This window comes from Lactuca virosa, chromosome 5 (assembly GCF_052849685.1).
Source record: "Lactuca virosa cultivar CGN04683 chromosome 5, Lactuca_virosa_CGN04683_v6, whole genome shotgun sequence".
NCBI lineage: Eukaryota > Viridiplantae > Streptophyta > Magnoliopsida > Asterales > Asteraceae > Lactuca > Lactuca virosa.
The window spans coordinates 83,820,387-83,838,168 of NC_136430.1; the positions used below are offsets into that span (position 1 = coordinate 83,820,387).

At 35.9% G+C, this 17,782-nt stretch overlaps 1 protein-coding gene across 1 annotated transcript; it reads left to right on the forward strand.

Moving 5' to 3' along the window:
* Positions 1 to 4,969: 4,969 nt before the first annotated feature.
* LOC145116537 (putative 1-acylglycerol-3-phosphate O-acyltransferase) lies at positions 4,970 to 8,198 on the forward strand. Its single transcript, XM_079052877.1, has 9 exons — positions 4,970 to 5,439; positions 5,833 to 6,069; positions 6,187 to 6,233; positions 6,619 to 6,737; positions 6,828 to 6,988; positions 7,068 to 7,168; positions 7,266 to 7,365; positions 7,624 to 7,747; positions 7,883 to 8,198. Exons 1-9 carry the CDS (start codon positions 5,216 to 5,218, stop codon positions 8,006 to 8,008), a joined length of 1,239 nt encoding a protein of 412 aa, XP_078909003.1. The 5' UTR covers positions 4,970 to 5,215; the 3' UTR covers positions 8,009 to 8,198.
* The last annotated feature ends 9,584 nt before the right edge of the window (positions 8,199 to 17,782 follow it).

Consider the following 17,782-nt stretch of genomic DNA (forward strand, 5'->3'; position numbering starts at 1 on the left):
CTGTGGTGTGTCCCAACCATGATGTCTCCGAAATACAACATAAAAAATCAGAGACTCACTCGAGTGTACTCGCACTCGATAACTCAGCCCTACTTGTTCCATAGTACCCTAAGGATTCTTACTTGGACTGCGCACTGATCCGGTGTTTTCAGTAGTACGGGCCCAATACTACTTTCCACACCGCATCAGCATTCATTCCAAGTCCTCCTCCTAGGATCCCAGACCACAAGTACTCTACATCTCGCTAAGCATAGGCTACCCTTCGGTAGACTTCTCATAAGCTCCTCACTGCTACCTACTCACTCTCGAAGCATCTCATAGCAGCAGTAATCTCCTAGGCTAAGGCATCACAAATCAGGCCACTCTAGTCCTAATATGAATACCTAGCCTACTCTAGCATGCATAACATATCATATCATATCTCATAACACATAATGTAAGGGTATTTTGGGAAATCACCGTTCGGGCGCTGGCTGATCGTACACACTGCTCCGTTCTGCCTTTCTCAAAATCTTTTACTCTTTTAGAAAAATTGTTTCTTTTCTGAAAATTTTTACTCAAATCCTCAGTTTGAGTTCAGATACGCCCGAAGGTGCATCTGAATCCCTCAAACCAAGGGCTCTGATACCAACTTGTAACAACGTAAATTTTCAAACAAGTTTTCGTTTTTAAAACATAATTCATTCATAACAAAACCCATTGTATCACATAATATCTCAATGAACAACCCCAGAATCTCAAGTACATAAATCTTCATCAGTGTGTACAGACCATGCTGGCGCCTTCCCGCGATCCTCGCTAGTACCTGAAACACATAACACAACAACTGTAAGCATAAATGCTTAGTGAGTTCCCCAAGATACCACATACAACACATACGCCTTTCCAGGCCATAACTCTGTAGGATCTTCCGATCCATGTGTCTCAGGGGACTTCCGTCCCGAATCCCGGTAGACCTTCCGGTCCTACCCGTATCGACCTTCCGGTCCGTAACCTCCTGACCTTCCGGTCCATGTCATCTTGACCTTCCGGTCCATATCATCTTGACCTTCCGGTCCTTACCATACATAACATACATAGCACACACATATCACATAACCGCATATAGCACGTACATCTCATAGCATACAAGACCTTCCGGTCACACATAGGTACCCTTCCAGGTACAGTATAGTGAGAAGACTCACCTCAATGAAGTCGGATAAATTCTCGAGCTCAACGTCCCGACATAGCCTCCTCCTATTATACAAATAACATTCGCGATCAATATTCTCTCATAGCCTCATCTCTAAAGATTGGGTAGAAGGCCATTCTACCCCTCTTTGAACTCTCTTGAATCAGTCTTGACCAGAACCCTAAGGTCAACGAAAGTCAACTGTCAAACTTTGACCCGACTCGTCGAGTGCACACGGGCGACTCGGCGAGTCCATGCAGGTCCTCTGAATCCTTCTAGCCTCTCTTGGCTCGTTGAGTCATCCTTCCACTCGACGGGTTCCTCCTGTTACGAATCGCAGGGCAACCCCGACTCGACTCGTCGAGTCCACTTATGGGCTCGGCGAGTTGCTTCCATGCTCACACTCAAATGACCTTCTGAGGTCAGATCTGCTTCTCCAATCTATAGATCTGACCTTCCCAAGCATGATAATCACGAAAAGGTTCGAACTTTGGGCTCATGCATCACACTATCACCTCTATATGCCAAAATAACCCTTAAAATGATAACCTAAGCCCCAACCTCATAAAGGACTACATAAAGCTGGAGAATAGGGACTCTCTGGACCTCTCAAGGTCCAAATCTGATGATATTGACACAAGGGGACATCACATACACTAGATCTCTTACCCAAAAGAAGAGAAAAAGCCCTAGATTCATGAAATCTGTTACTCAATGAAAATGGACATGAATCCTTACCTCCCACAGCAGCTCTGCACCAAATGATGGAAGATTTGAGTCCCACAAGACTGCCTAGCTCGAAATCCTCCCTTCCCTTTGCTAAAACACACCAAATAATGATGAATTAGCCTTCCTCTTGCACCACCAACGATCTCTCTGCTCTCTAGGGTTTCTCAGGGGTGAAGTGGCCGCAAATGGAGGCCATAAAGGCCTTTAAATAGGGCACAGACCCCGAGAATTAGGGTTTCAATCCACAGCGCGGACTCGTCGAGTCCACCCTTTCCGACTTGTCGAGTCCGTTCATTAATCCAGTCAGCACATGCGATCCTACTCGACGAGTCTACGCCTCAACTCCTCGAGTCCCTCCCTTTTACTCAAAAGAATAAATAATCAAACATAATCCCTGGAAATCCGGATGTTACAGAGCAACTTGTAAGTTTGAAGTGATGTTTGTCTTGGTTTTTGTGATGTGGATAAGGTTGACTAATAAGAGGATGACACATGGAGGCAAGTGGGCACACTTGACCCACTTGTGGGGTAGAATACTCATCTTATTATAAAATAATGATTTTTAATTAATAATCCTTGAAAAATAAATAAAATATGAGTTTTGGGGGTTTAAAATGGTAAAAATATGAATTTGGTGAAAAAATCCCGTCAAAAACGGGCTTAGGAAGAAAGTAGTCGAAAACCGGCATTAAGGACCGAACCTGCGAGGTTCGGCTCTTAGGAGTGTGAGAACCGAGAGAAGGGGAGGAGGAGCCGAAGGGGCAAGAAGGGACCGAAGGTGGCAGGGAAGGAACCGAAGGTGGAAGCTCGGTCCGAAATTGTGAAGGAAGCGAAATAGACCGAGCCCTCAGTCTATTTCGGTTGTATCAGGGCTCGGTTCGGCTGCAGTTCGGTCCGAAATGGTTGCTCGCTTCTGACAGGCTCGCTTCTGACAAGCTCGGTTCTGAGAGGGTTCAGTTCTAATAGAAGGGTTCGGCCCTAAGAGGTTCGGTTCCTAAGAAGGGTTTCGGCCCTAATTAGCTGTTTTTCGATATAACTCTCCATTTCAAGCGGTTTTTGGCCAAGTTAAGGGTCGGGATGACTAAAAAAAGTTGAGAGAGATTTGGGAGAGATTTCACATACTTGGAGAGATTTGGGAGAGATTTCACATACTTGGAGAGATTTGGGAGAGATTTCACATACTTGGAGAGATTTAAAATACTTGGAGAGATTTGAGAGAGATTTCACATACTTGGAGAGATTTGGGAGATATTTCACATACTTGGAGAGATTTGGGAGAGATTTAATCTTAGCCATTATGATCGTATAATCTCGTAATGCAAGGTTCGTGAACCCCGTTATGCTTCGTTTATGATTGTTTTAAGTCCCCAAAAGGGTCCTTAGTCGTGTTTTGATGCGTTTAACTCCTTTTTTAGGGTTTTTACATTGCTAAACACATAGATTCTTCGAGACACTTGAGTTCTTGACATACAAATGCACATTTTTATACATAGAATAACTTTTAGCATACAAGTACTAATTAAGTTTGACCGGTTTGACTTGTTGACTTTGACTTTGACTTGAATTTGACGGTTTTCACATCTATGGACTTATCGAAAGTTTCATATATCTCAACATGTTATTTGTGATCCTTTTGAGATTTTTTTTAAAGTTGATTGTTTGTTTTTTTAATGATATATTTATTTTTAATGAACCAAAGATAGAATATTAGAATGACTTATTTGAAATGTGTTGTTGTATACGAACGACTTAATGAATCACCAACAATCACACAAACACTTAAAGATATATTATATCTAACCTTTAAATAACTTTATATGTAGAACCTCGTGAAACATTTATTTTATGAATGATTGAACGAAACGCCAAGAACGTGTAAAAATTATTTTCTTGCATATACTTAGCAGTTACTATTTGATGGAGATGCTTGAAAGAGTGGCGGGCGTAGGAACTTTTGATGTAGTTGCACCTTACACTAGTAAGTGCACATATTTTTTTAGTGGTTGCATCTTAATAGAAAAAAAATTACACTACGATGGAAAATCGAGTGGTGGCCTGGGACCCACGGGAGACACCTAAATTCGCCATTGGTTGAACCATTTTAAATTAATCACGCAGATAAAAGTATTCTTGTGAATGTGCAGCGAATGTTCTATATCGCAAAATGCACCTACATGTTTTATAAATACTATTTAACGTGACTTGTGGCTTTAGTTTTCAAGAGTTTCAGAGTTTTATGAGCAACCCAATGAAGATAGCCAATGAAATTCAGTTAATATCTTTCAATTGATTGAAATATAGATAGATGTTTAATTCTTTAAATTGGTAGTTCTTCTATTTCGATCGTTTATATGTTGTAACTTTTCTAGCGTCTCGCTAGTTTTGTTTTAACTTGATTCCGCCCTTAAAAAAACATGGTTCGATGAATAATATAAATTTTCACTTTATATTATACTTTTGTGTAGTAAAAACACAGTAAAAAAAGATATTATTCTAAGAGCATCTCCAATGGGGACTTATTTAGAGTTTTTTTTATTGATTAATCACTTATTTTCATTTAACACCATTGGAGTTGATTGCTTTTTGTGTATTTATATTGACCACTCAATATATATTGAGTGGTGAATATAGTATAAAGCTTTAAGCATCTAACCCCTTTTACTTTTAACATATTTTATTTTTACCCCCTTAATTATATTGTAGTTTTAAATGTTTTTCATTTATTTAACTATTTAATTATTTCTACCATTGTTTTTCATTTATTAAATGTTTATATACTAATTTTTAGTGATAATCTTAATCTTAATTTAAAATATTTCATATTCAATTATAATATGTTTAAAGACTATTAATTAAATGAGGAGGTTGTATGAATATTTTAGATAGATGAGAATAATAAGTTAAATTTATAAAAAATAGTTATGAAAAAAGCTTAACCAAAGCTCATTTAATTAGATATCAAAAATATTAGATTAATGACTTGATAGGGTAGGTTAACGATGCCCTAAACTTAAAATAATAATTAGTTTGATTCGTATAAGAATAAGCGCTTACGTCTTTTCCAAGAATATGCCTTTCTTTTTACTAAAATTTTAGTGCAGAAGTTCGGATTCGTTTCCCTTTCCTTTTCCAGAGATTATAGTCAAAATCAGATCGCCCTCAACCGCCATTGACGTGGGCAGCCGGCAAACCTGTCCATCCTCCTCACTTGTATTTCAATTCCGACGAAAGATTGCCTGTTTACGATCTTCGTTTCAATTCCTGTTCTGGAAACCAATCGGTTAAGCGAGAACAGTTAACAGAAACCAGTTTATGAGCTTTAGACTTGGTCTGAGACGTGCGAAGTCGAGTTCTCTGGGCAAGGCTATGGCGCAGGAATTGAACTCATCTGCGCCTGCAACGGCAACGGCAACAGCGGCCACTGTAACTTCAACATCAACAACCAAGAAATCGCTATGGCCTTCTGCCCTTCGTTGGATTCCCACATCTACTGATCACATTATATCCGCTGAAAAACGTCTTCTAACTCTTGTCAAGTAATTTTCCCTCTTTATTGGCCATTTGTTATCATTCACCTATCAAAATTGTAAAATTTCTCTTCGTATGTTTTACTTCTGAATCATCCCTCGTCCTGGAATAGAATAGCTAAATTCTAGTAGTTAGTATCTTAATTAAATTAGATCCATTGGCGAGTGTGCAGCCTTTGCTTGAGTGTAAACTGAGAGATCAGTTTATAAGCAAAAAAAAAGTCTGCAAATTCACATATCTCCAGCAATGGAAGCTTGAGGTGCGAGTGTTTCTCTATTGATCCAACAGCATACAATCTGAATTGTGAAAAAGGAAGGATTTTTTGAATCTGCAAGTTCTTAGTATTGATAGTAATAGTAATGTAATGTAGATGTTGTTGTTTGCGTTGGATTGAATACCAGGACACCATATACTCAAGAGCTGGTTGATATCGGATCTGGCCCACCAGGATCTAAAGTCAGGTGGTTTCGTTCTGCTAGCAATGAATCAAGATTTATCAACACCATCACTTTTGACAGCAAACAGGATTCTCCTACTCTTGTAATGGTGCATGGATATGCAGCTTCTCAAGGTTTCTTTTTTAAAAATTTCGACACTCTTGCCAAACACTTCAGGGTGATTGCAATCGATCAGCTAGGGTCAGTTTTTTACATAATCTTTGACCAAATTCTGCATATTATTGTAGTGATTCGTTATCTTCTAGATAGTTTCAATTTTCTAGCTTATTTATTGTAGTTTTGTTTCTTGTATGGCAGTTGGGGTGCATCTAGCAGGCCTGATTTCACTTGCACAAGTACAGAAGGTTAGTTTTTTACTAGCCTATTACTTTTCTTTTCCATGAATAGCTATTTGGATAAGTTATTCTTTCCCTACTTTCTCTATTAAGTTATTATTTCTACAAGGAAACACCCACATATAACTTGCCAGATTAAGTTTTTTCTACATCAAGGGTAAAATGGTCATTAAGAGAATGTCACTATTACCTTTTATTGGTGATGGATGCACCAAACCAAACAAAGAAGGGTAAAATGGCTTGTTACTCATATTCAAACAGTTCATTCGGACCAAATTGTATTTGTATCAGACTGACACATGTCTCTGTTAAGCCCTTTTCTATACAATAAGGGTAAAATGGTCATTAAGTAAAAAAGGAACGGCACTTAACTGTGATAAATTTTCTATTGCAGAAACTGAAGCTTGGTTTATCAATTCCTTTGAGGAATGGCGTAAGGCCAAAAACCTCAGCAACTTTGTTTTGCTTGGACACTCATTTGGAGGATACATTGCATCCAAATATGCTCTCAAAGTGAGTTTTCTTACTGATATATACCAATAAAAAACAAAATATATATAAATACGATAACTTTTTTTTACTGATTATTGAAAATATTAAAAGCACCCGGAGCACGTACAACATCTGATTTTGGTGGGACCCGCTGGATTTACATCAGAAACCGAACATAAATCAGAAAGACTTACAAAATTCCAAGCAACATGGAAAGGAGCTGTTTTGAATCATTTATGGGAGTCTAATTTTACTCCTATGAAGGTTGTCAGGTAAATATCTTTTTCCTTTTTTATTTGTCATTTTCTTTTCTTGCTAGTTCTTTAACTTTTTTTTATTTTTTATTTTCAGAGGTTTAGGGCCATTTGGTCCAAACTTGGTCCGTAAATATACAAGTGCAAGATTTGGTGAAGGTGAAGGGTTGGCTGAGCAAGAGTCTGCATTACTCACAGGTGATTGAAATTTGACCGAATTGACCATCTTGACATATTAATTAATATTTTGGAATAAATGGGTATTAATATTTAATTATTAATGTTTTTATTGAAGATTATGTGTACCACACTTTGGCTGCAAAGGCCAGTGGAGAGCTCTGTTTGAAGCATATTTTTTCATTTGGGGCATTTGCTCGGAGTCCTCTATTACAAAGGTCCGTGTGTGTGTTTCTTTCTGACTTGATGAACTTAATACACGCAAAGAAGGGTAAAATGGTCATTATCCATTCAGCCACTTTATCTATACAAGACTTGATGGGAAAAAAAAACATTTGTTTCTCTTTCAGACCGAATGAACTGTCTGAATATGATGAGTAAATGACCATTTTACCCTTCTTCTTTGTTTGGCTTAGTTCACCCACCACCACCAATCAAGGGTAAAAATGACATTTATTTTTCTGGTTTGGCTGCAGATCTTCTGAGTGGAAAGTGCCAACGACCTTTATATACGGTTTCCAAGATTGGATGGATTACAAAGGGGCAGAGGCAGCACGGAAGAATATGAATGTCCCGTGTGAAATCATACGGGTCCCACAGGTCTCTTTTCCTTATGCATTGACACAAATGGCTGTTATTTTTTTATATATTTTTAATAGAAATATATTTTTATGGTATTTATATATTTGATTATGTTTAACATGTGCTGAAGTTGATCTAATATATGATTTGCAGGCTGGTCACTTTGTGTTTTTGGACAATGCAAAGGGCTTTCACTCATCAGTATTGCATGCTTGCAGGAGATTTTTGTCTCCAGGTATGGCTAACTATCCTCTAGAAGAAGGCGTTATATCCGTCTAATTTACCAATTTGACCTTGTTAATATATTTATACGCAACACAAACTCAATACAACACTTGTACTATAGCTTACAGTTTGATTGAATACCTATTGGCACAAAAGTAATGGGTTGTTTGTTTGTTTTTTGAGTTAATGGTCTTAATGAGTTGAACTTTTAATCTTGACAACTATATATGTTTGTTTTTTTTTTTTTTTTACTTCATAAGGACAGAATGATTTAATGGGTGAAGTTAAATCCTTGTAAACTTTCATAATTACGTCTATATCCTTGTAAAACTTCAAATTACATGTCTTTCATTATAAAACCTATAAACTCACATGTATACCAAAATACTTAATTTAATGATAATTGATCTATATAAAAATTAAAAACATTATCTTAAAATTAGATTATAACTAACTTACTAAAATACTCATTATCAGTTTTTCTCATGATTGATCTCCTTATTCATGATATGGTTATTCACAACCTGATTTTTTGTCGCTTCATATTCTACATAATCTACATAAATAATTAGCAAAGTATGATGATTGTATCTCTCTAATCGATTTCTAAACAATATATTTCATGGTTATATTAATCCCTTATAATTCAAATAGATAGGGAGATGTATGTGGGATATTCTTTATAATTTAATGAAATTGTTGTTCAAAAAAATAATTTGAGTTTAGATGTAGAAATGTTCGGGAAATTTAGGAGAAGGGTAATAGTATATTGTTACAAGATAATTATTTTTTTTATATAAAAAATCAATTTAAAGATAGTGTTTTTAGTTTTTAAATAAATTAGTTATGACTAATTTAAGTATTTGGTTATATATGTAAGTTTATAAGTTTTATAAGAATATTTATGTTATTTGAAGCTTACAAAGATATAGACATAATTATGGAATGGATTACTTTGAGTTGTTCTTACAATATAAAATTATAAATGATACTTTTGTTACGGTATGTAAGAGAGTTTGCATAAAAAGTATGAGATAGGTGTATAAAAAAGTAAGTCTTTAGGGCAAAATCTCTAGTTCAAGTTGTTGTAATGGGTGACTACCTAAATAAGTTAGACCTAAAAAGTGAGCCAACTTATCTATTCATACAAGATTAAAAAAAAAAAAAAAAACAACCCTTACGTGTTTTTAGGAGTTAAAATGTTGTAACCGGCGAGTGCTGATGTTGGACGGTGTGCGAAGATGGTGGTCGGTGAGAAGAGGTGTTCAGTCTCACGCAGTACTCTCATCTAATCGCATTAGTCGGGTCACACCCTCGTATTGCATACTAATACATGCCCATGATCTCATCATGACTCCTTCCTGAAGACTCACAACACAACACCGTTCTTGTCCTTATCCCACTCCGGGCATGTAGGATCGCGACACAATAACATTTTTCCATCATCCAACCAATACAACTAACGGTCACTCTGAGAATAACACTAAGCGGACCCCTAGAATACTAGAATATTGGATTATTAATGTAAACGTACACCAATGTGATTTTATAAATAATAAATAGAAATTTTTTGGTGTGCCTTGTTTTAAAAAGTTGGATATTACAATATATAACAAAAAGCTAAGCAAAGTTAAATGACCAAAAGGAATCAACAACAAACAATACATATACTAGATAAGGACCCTATAAGTTGTTTTGGGATAATTTTGGTGATTTCATATGCAACTAAGGGGCATATCGTGAACGATATTCATATCCTCTAATTCATTATTGCACAATCGTTTTTTGAACTCAATGATGATAAAAACATTAACAATGTTGTAACATTGTCACATGATAGAAGTGTGATTTAATTTCATTATAAGTTGAATGTTTGACTTCTCCTAACTTTAGTCTTCATGTTAAACACACATACACACATGACAAAGCGTATCTACATGTAGTGTTGTAAAACTCGTCGAGTTGGTCGCTTACTCGGCCGAGTACTCCCTACTTGGCCCCTTACAGAGGTGAGTTACAGAATTCGAGTACTCACCGATCGGCCATTTACTGAAGCGAGCAGTGTTGTAAAACTCGGCCAACTCGGTGATTAATATGTATAATATATTTAATGATTTATTATTTAACACACACACATGTGATTATTAATATATATATATATATTAAATTTTCAGTAATTATTCACGAAGTGAGACCATTGTGTGTTTTCAAGTTTTTGTGTATTCATATGTATCTAATTTTGTTATATATTTAAATCAACTTATAGTTTCAACTTATGATTTTGACATATATAATTTCCCTAAAAATATTTCTATAGGAATTACCGAATTCGAGTACTCCCCGAGTACTCGCTACTCGGTAGTCGGCTGAATAAGTACCGAGTAGCGAGTTCTATAACCATGTCTACATGAGAACAACATACTTAAAATGTGTTGTTGCATACGGACAATTTAATAAATCACCAACAAATGGAAGGAGACGTACAATCACACAAACACTTAATATGTAGAACCTCACTACTTGACCACGATGAGCATTTGTGTATGAATGATTGAATGAAGCGCTAGAAATGTACAAAAAATATTTATCGCATATGTTTAAAAATTGTTGTTTAGTGGAGACGTTGAAATTATCTCAAATTAACCACGTAAAAATAAAATATTCTTGTGAATGTGTAGCGAGGGTTTTATATGACAAAAGGAACCTACAAGTTTTATGCCAAGTTTGTAAATACTATTTAGCGTGGTTTGTGGTTACTTTGCTTCAATATTAAAAAAAGAAATCGATCGGATGAAAATATATTTTATTTTATATGATACCTTTGTGAAATAAAAATAAAGTAATAAAAGATATTATTGTCTAACTTAAAATAATTGATTTGATTAGCATCAAAATAAACGTTTATTGCATGTTTCGAAACGAATGTTTTGGAGCCTCTAGCTTTTAGCTTTTGACAAAACATTCGATTTAAATAAAAGGTTTTGTTTGATAGTACATATTTTTAACTTTTAATCTAAATAAAACATTTCAAATCTAAACATTACTTCGCGTTTAAGAAAAAACTATTAAGCTTTCATCTAGAGTTTAAGAAAAAACTATTAAACTTTTAAAATCAATTTTCATATGCTTTTAAAAATATATTTATATAAATATGTTTTTTAAACAATTATCCTTTTATATAACTTTATACATTTCAAAATATTTCTAACTTTTTTTTTTGTCAAACACTCTTATAATAAATATAAGACAAAATTGCAAAAAGGGTCCCTATGGTATGCATTTTTTTGGGGTTTTAGTCCAAACAACGACTTTTTTGAATTGTTGGTCCTTTTGAGCTAGTTTACATGCAGTTTTGGTCCCTGTCCAAACTAAAAAGACTATTATACCCTTAATGAATTTAGTTTTCATTTTTCTTTCACTTTTTAAAATTATTATTATTATTATTAAATATAAAACCGGGCTCACCTCTCTCTCTCTCTCTCTCTCTCTCGAAAAAGAAAGTCAAACCCCCTACCTACTTCTTCATCTTCCTCAATCTATATCTGATGAACAAACATACACATTGTTCACCGATGGCTGCATAACCAAATGTAGGGACTCGTTTTGCCAACACCACCAAATGTACAAAAAGAGGGATTGGGCGTCTTCTTCAATCGATCGGGAAGAAAACGCAGTCGAAGGAGGAAAAAGGGTGGTGGCTGGAGACAATGGTTTTTGAATCTGAAATGCCGAGAGGGAGAGGGGACAACAGGTTTTCCGGCGTGTCTTCTCTCGGATGCAAGCTTCTGACGGGGCTATTGCCTTCGATCCATGGTGATAGCGGGGGCATGGGGTTGATTGGGGTGGTTGTGTGAGCCAGATCGTGAAGAAAGGGGGGGGGGTCCGTCGAGACCGACGCTCCTTTGTTGGTCGAATCTCCATCACCGGTTGTCACGAATCTAGTTGTCACACCCCTGAATCGGAACGACGGAAACGTCCGGGGGGCGGATGACGTCATTGTACAGTAGAAAACCTAGTGCAGCGACGCCGGGCCTCGAACGTGGTAAATACCTGTCTACTAGATCCCTGAGAATACAAGTCGTTTTGAAAAGTGTCAACTAAAAAGTTGGTAAGTTCATAAGCATTTTTGTAAGAAAACTTTGTAATATCTTTGTTCATAGTAAGTTGTAAGATTCCAAAAAATCCAATATTTTCTTATAAAAGTAGTTTGTGAGTCTCGTTTCAAAAACCGTGTATAGTTGCATGCATGTTGTTCGTTTTCCTTGGTTTGTGTTAGTAAGAATGTGTTCCCATAAAATCCTATATTTTCTGTTTTGTGAAAGGTTGTGGTCTTAAACCCCTAAGACCGAAGTTGTGAAATCAGTTTACAAAATATACGAAACATAGTTCGGAATTTTATAAAACTAGCAGGGTGTATATCCTGTCCTTGTAAAGTAAGGATATATATTGTTACAAAAAAATGCAGTATTTTCCTTAAAAATGAACTGTGGTCTTAAACTCTAAGACCCTGATGGAAGTGAATATCGTACAGAAATAGTTTATAGTTTCATTTATTTCAATAAAACTAATGGAGTATAAGCTTCCCATAAACCAAAAATTGTTTTGTTTATCCCTATGTGAGTCGTTACAACCATACTAATGACTAAATGCCTGACTTGCCATCTTTCAGGCGTCAGTTTCAAGATATTTGTCACCCTAGACTGGCCTAGTCTAACTGTAGCGAACAACTCAGGCGTGGGGTGTCAACCCCGTATAGATCTATACACAACTATCACGCTCTCCCTGCAGGAGACTCTGATTGTAACTAACAGGACTTTCCGCGTACGCTAGGTAGGTATGACTAAAGGTGTCTCACAAGAGCCTTAACAGATTTACGTGAACTATAACTCCCTTTTCTTGTGAAAACAAGATTGTTATACTTTTAGGTGATTAAACATGTGTCACACCCCAAAACCAAGAACGGCGAAAACGTTATGGGGCGGAGGACGTCATGTACAGTATCGCAACAATGAATAGTAGTAAACAAGCAACAACATCATCCATTGCATTAATAATATAATTTTAATACAAGTATGTCTTGCCAAATTTAATAGACACCAAAATATAATTCAAAATGAAAGATGAGTCTTGAACGAGCTCCATCTTCTCAAAACCTGGCTCCGGTACCTGTCTACTAGTGACCTGAGAATACAAGTTATTTTGAAAGCGAGTATCAGCTTTAAAGCTGGTGAGATCATAAGTATATTAGTGTCTGTATTTGTACGAAAGTATTTGTAAGATGTTTTGTAAGATGTTTTGTAAGACGTTTTGAACTCTCCTAGAAAACCCTATGTTTCCTACTAAAAGTAGCCTTCTACCAAGGCATCTAGTGTCTGTATGTGTGTCTCTTGTAAGAGTATGTATTTTCCCAAATCTGACTATCATTAACCAAAAATATAGTTTTTACATTACAGTGCATTGTGTGAATGTTCACAAAGTGAATGTAATGGGAAAATGAAATAGTACTGTAGTGTTGTATTAAGTAAGTACTGCTGTACTAACTACCTTAAACCAATTATTATTTAAAGTACCATGTGATCGGCCTGTACCCTGCTACAGACTCATAGAAAACCGACGATGTAAGACGTCGTAAGAAATGACGTTTGGCACCCGTAGACTTGCAAGTCCCACTGTAGCGAGCAACAAGGTGTATGATAGTCAATCCAGTATAGATCTATACACAAACTCATATGCTCTCCAATTAAGGAGATTCTGGATACAAAACGGGTCATGACAGGTAGTGCCATGCCCCCGTTAAGTGGCTCACATAACTGTAAGTAATGTATATGTATATGTATATGTATGTGCTAGCTGTATTGTGTGTTCTTTCTCTGTCTAGCCTGTATGTTTTGTTTCTCATAACTGTGTATTATGTTTGTTTCTCATCACTATGTATTATGTTTGTTTCTCATCACTATGTATTATGTTTGTTTCTCATCACTATGTATTACTCATGAATGAACTGACTCATTGTATGTTTCATTGTTCTAGTAATAGTATTAGTAACTTCCTAAACTACGCCTATCGTAGTTTACTAGTAATATGACTTGAATGTATAAACATGTATGTATGCCTTTGCTACCCAAAGGTTTTGAATAGAAAGAAGGAACTTTTATATCTATATACATATACATAATATATAACTAGGATTCAAACGACCTTCGGACAAATAACCGATACCCTAAGTCCACAACCAAACGAGGAACAGGAGGTAAGGTGAGTTATCAGTCCTAAGTCCTTTCAATCCTACTTATATAACTATATCTATAAAGATACACATATAACAGAATATAAGTGTAAAAGAGTTTAAGTAAAAGTAATTGACATGAAAAGGATTTACTAAAAGGAATTGACATGCAAAAGAGTTTGATAAAAGTATTTGATATGTAAAAGGGTTTGTAAAACAGTTTGAAAAGTAAGAAATCCACTTGTTTGGTAGTTATTAATCACATGTGATTGATATAATAACTATAATAGTTCAACTTGTATCCCCCCCCCCATAAAAGCATTTAAAAACATTTAAAAGGTTAATTAAGGGGTATGAACTCACCTGTAGTGAGTGGTTTGGATGAACGGATTGATATAGGATGCTAAGTGTCAAGTGAAGACTTGAGCACACACAAGGATCCTAGTTAACATATAAAGACACATATATGTATCCAAGTAGTTATAAAACAACTAATTAACCAAGTTAAGACATCCTAAGACATGTAAAACACTTGATTTAAGTGCTATAAGTCCTAAGGATTGCATCTAAGGGTTGTAGGACTTGGCTATTGAGTTTAGGGTTCAAGGGGACCCTCTATTGGAGTTTACGGTTTTGTGACCAACTCCTTTGGAGTTTACGGTCGTAAACCCATGAGTTTACGGCCGTAAACTCATGGCACTTCTACCATTTTGTGTTTTGAAGCTTTTCAAGGCATAAGGAAGCATCCTACTTCAAGTATAAGCCTTAGGAAGTGTTTGTGGCATCATTTCACTTCTAAATGGAGTTTACGGCCCATGGACCACTTCTCCATGTGTTTACGGCCGTAAACCCATATGGTTTATGGTCTTTTTGATGTTTTAAGTCCTAAGCACATCAAGGATGGGATCTAGACTAGTTTCCAAGGCTTAGTAAGGGACTAGGGCACACTTTGGCCCCTTTGTTAGGGTTTACGGTCCAAGAACATCTTGGACCGTAAACACCTTTGATCTAGTGTTTCCTTGTGATTTCTAGATGTTTTAGAAGTGTAACAAGTCTTATAACAAGCCAAGGTAAGAGTACTTACTATGTAGAAGCTTGAAAAGGTGCTAGAAGTCCAAGAACACTAGTGTGTGTTCTTGGTGAAACTAAGAACACTTGAAGATCTACACAAATGGAATGATTTCATGGATGAAATCATGTAAGCTCACTAGATTAGGGTAGATATCAACTAAACAAGGAAGAAAACACTTACTTTCTTGAAGATTTTTGAAGAACTTTGGATGATACTTGAGAGAGAATTGGTTCTAGACTTGGAAGTGTGAAAAAAGTTAAAAATAAACTAAGTGTCACTTATATAGTCATTAGGGTTTACGACCCTAATACCATTTGGGCCGTAAACTCCAAACTCTTGGAGTTTTTGGAACTTTATTGATGCACAATAAACCCTAAGGCATCCTCTCTCCTGCTATCTCCTGAAGCACTAACTTTAAAACACTCAAACTTATTCCAAAAAGCTTGAAAGTTAGCAGAAACTTTTATGACTTCTATTGAATTGAATGGTTGTACAGAATAGAAATTTCGGGTTGTCACAACATGCCTTTGAAAAGTGTGGGTGGTGACTTCCAAACTATACCGATATTATAGTTTATCTTGTTGGTCTGAAATTATTTATTTATTCTTTTATATAAATATAAAGGTGTGTTCCAACATGAAAAATATGAAATCAAAGCATAGTATGTTGATGTTAAAAACTCCCTAGATTTTGTGTTTGACTATAGTGTACTTTTTTTGCAAATAAAACCATCCTTTAATAAAAGTTCCCAAAACCCATATAGTTTACAGATCTTAACTTTTATTATGATTTTATAACTTTGATCATGTTAGTTTTTGCTAATATAAATATATTCATATCACAATATTTATACCAAACTAGAGTATACATTAACCTGTACAAAATAATAATTTATCCTTAACATACAGAGGATAAACTAGTAGTTATTTGTGGAATAAACAAAGTTTGACTTGTATTCCCCCCCCCCCTAAAACATAGAAAAAAAGCTTGAAAATATGGGGGTATGAAGCTCACCTGAGTTGATTTTGTGGAGGTTTTTGAAGTGCAGAGAAGAGATCTTGAGCCTAAGCACTAAAATGTCCTTGATGAACTCCTTGAAGCCTAAATTATCCTAAGAAGGTTAACACACAACTTTGTGTGTAAATAAGATGAATTTAACCAAATAATATGTAAGAATACTAGGAGATTTCGAAATGGCTCACCAAAATTCAAAGAACCACCTTGATGATAATGATTTTTGGAATGACCAACTTGTTCTTGAGAGGAGTTTAATTTATTTGTTAAGTGGAGTGAGGGAGGGATTTTTAGAGGAAGTATGAAGTATTCATAGAATAAAATGAGGTAATGGTGAGGATTCACAAAATGGGTTCTCGTTTAAATAAGGGAAGTGAAGCTGATTTGAAGTTTACTTGGGGAACTGTTGGATAATTCATAAGGATCTGTGATTGCATGAGAAAATGGCAAAAGACAACTCATAAATCCGTAAACACTTAAAATATCTAAGTGTTTACGCCCAAGATGCTCCCTAGGAAGGTGTTTACGCCCAAACATCACATCCCTAAGGTAGTTTACGCCTCTAATGTGGTCCACCAAGGTGTTTACACCCTAAGATTAATTCCTAAAGTAGTTTACGCCCAAGTAAGGTCCACTAAGGGGTGTTTACGCCCTAGGATCCTTCCTAGGATGGTGTTCACGTCCATTCATGGCCCAAATGAAGGGGTTCACGACCAAACATGGCCTAATGAAAAGGGTTTATGGTCTTAGAATGTATCCTTAAGTGTGTTTACGTTTTGGATGATTTTTATAAGTGTGTATATGATTCTAGTGCTTAGAAAGCTTAAAATGATGGCCTTAAAGTTCAAGCATTCAAGGTTGCAACATAACACAAGTTCTTATATCCATCTCATGTGATTCTTAACCAAATCCATTTGTCTAGTTTTTGCCTTGATAAACTTGTTTACTTTCAAGAGATTACCTTGTATGTGATTTCCTAAGTGTATACTTCCATGTACAAGCACCTATGCTCTTTCGGTCTTCAAGGTTTTCATTGTAATAGGGTTACAATTTAGACATTGCTTGATCTAATTATTTCGGGTTGTCACACTAGTGGAGCAAAGCAGCTGCAATGGGTGGTTGGGCAGTGGTTGAAGGAGGAAGAACCATTGTTGCTTTGGCTGGCGATCAAGAAATGTGTGTGTGAGAGAGAGAGAGAGAGAGAGAGAGAGAGAGAGAGAGAGAGAGAGAGAGAGAGAGAGAGGTGGGCCCCATAATTTTTATTAATAAAACTTTAAATTAAATAGAAAAAACCATAAAAAATGTATCAGAAGGGCATTTTAGTCATTTCAGTTTTCTGAGGGACCAAAAATGCAACGAAACTAGCTCAAAATGACCAACAATCCAAAAAATTCGTGGTTTGGACTAAAACCCAAAAAAATGCACACCACAGGGACCATTTTTGCAATTTTGTCATAATATAATAAATAAAAGATATAGTTTCCAAAAATATCTCTTCATTTTTACTAAAGTGCAG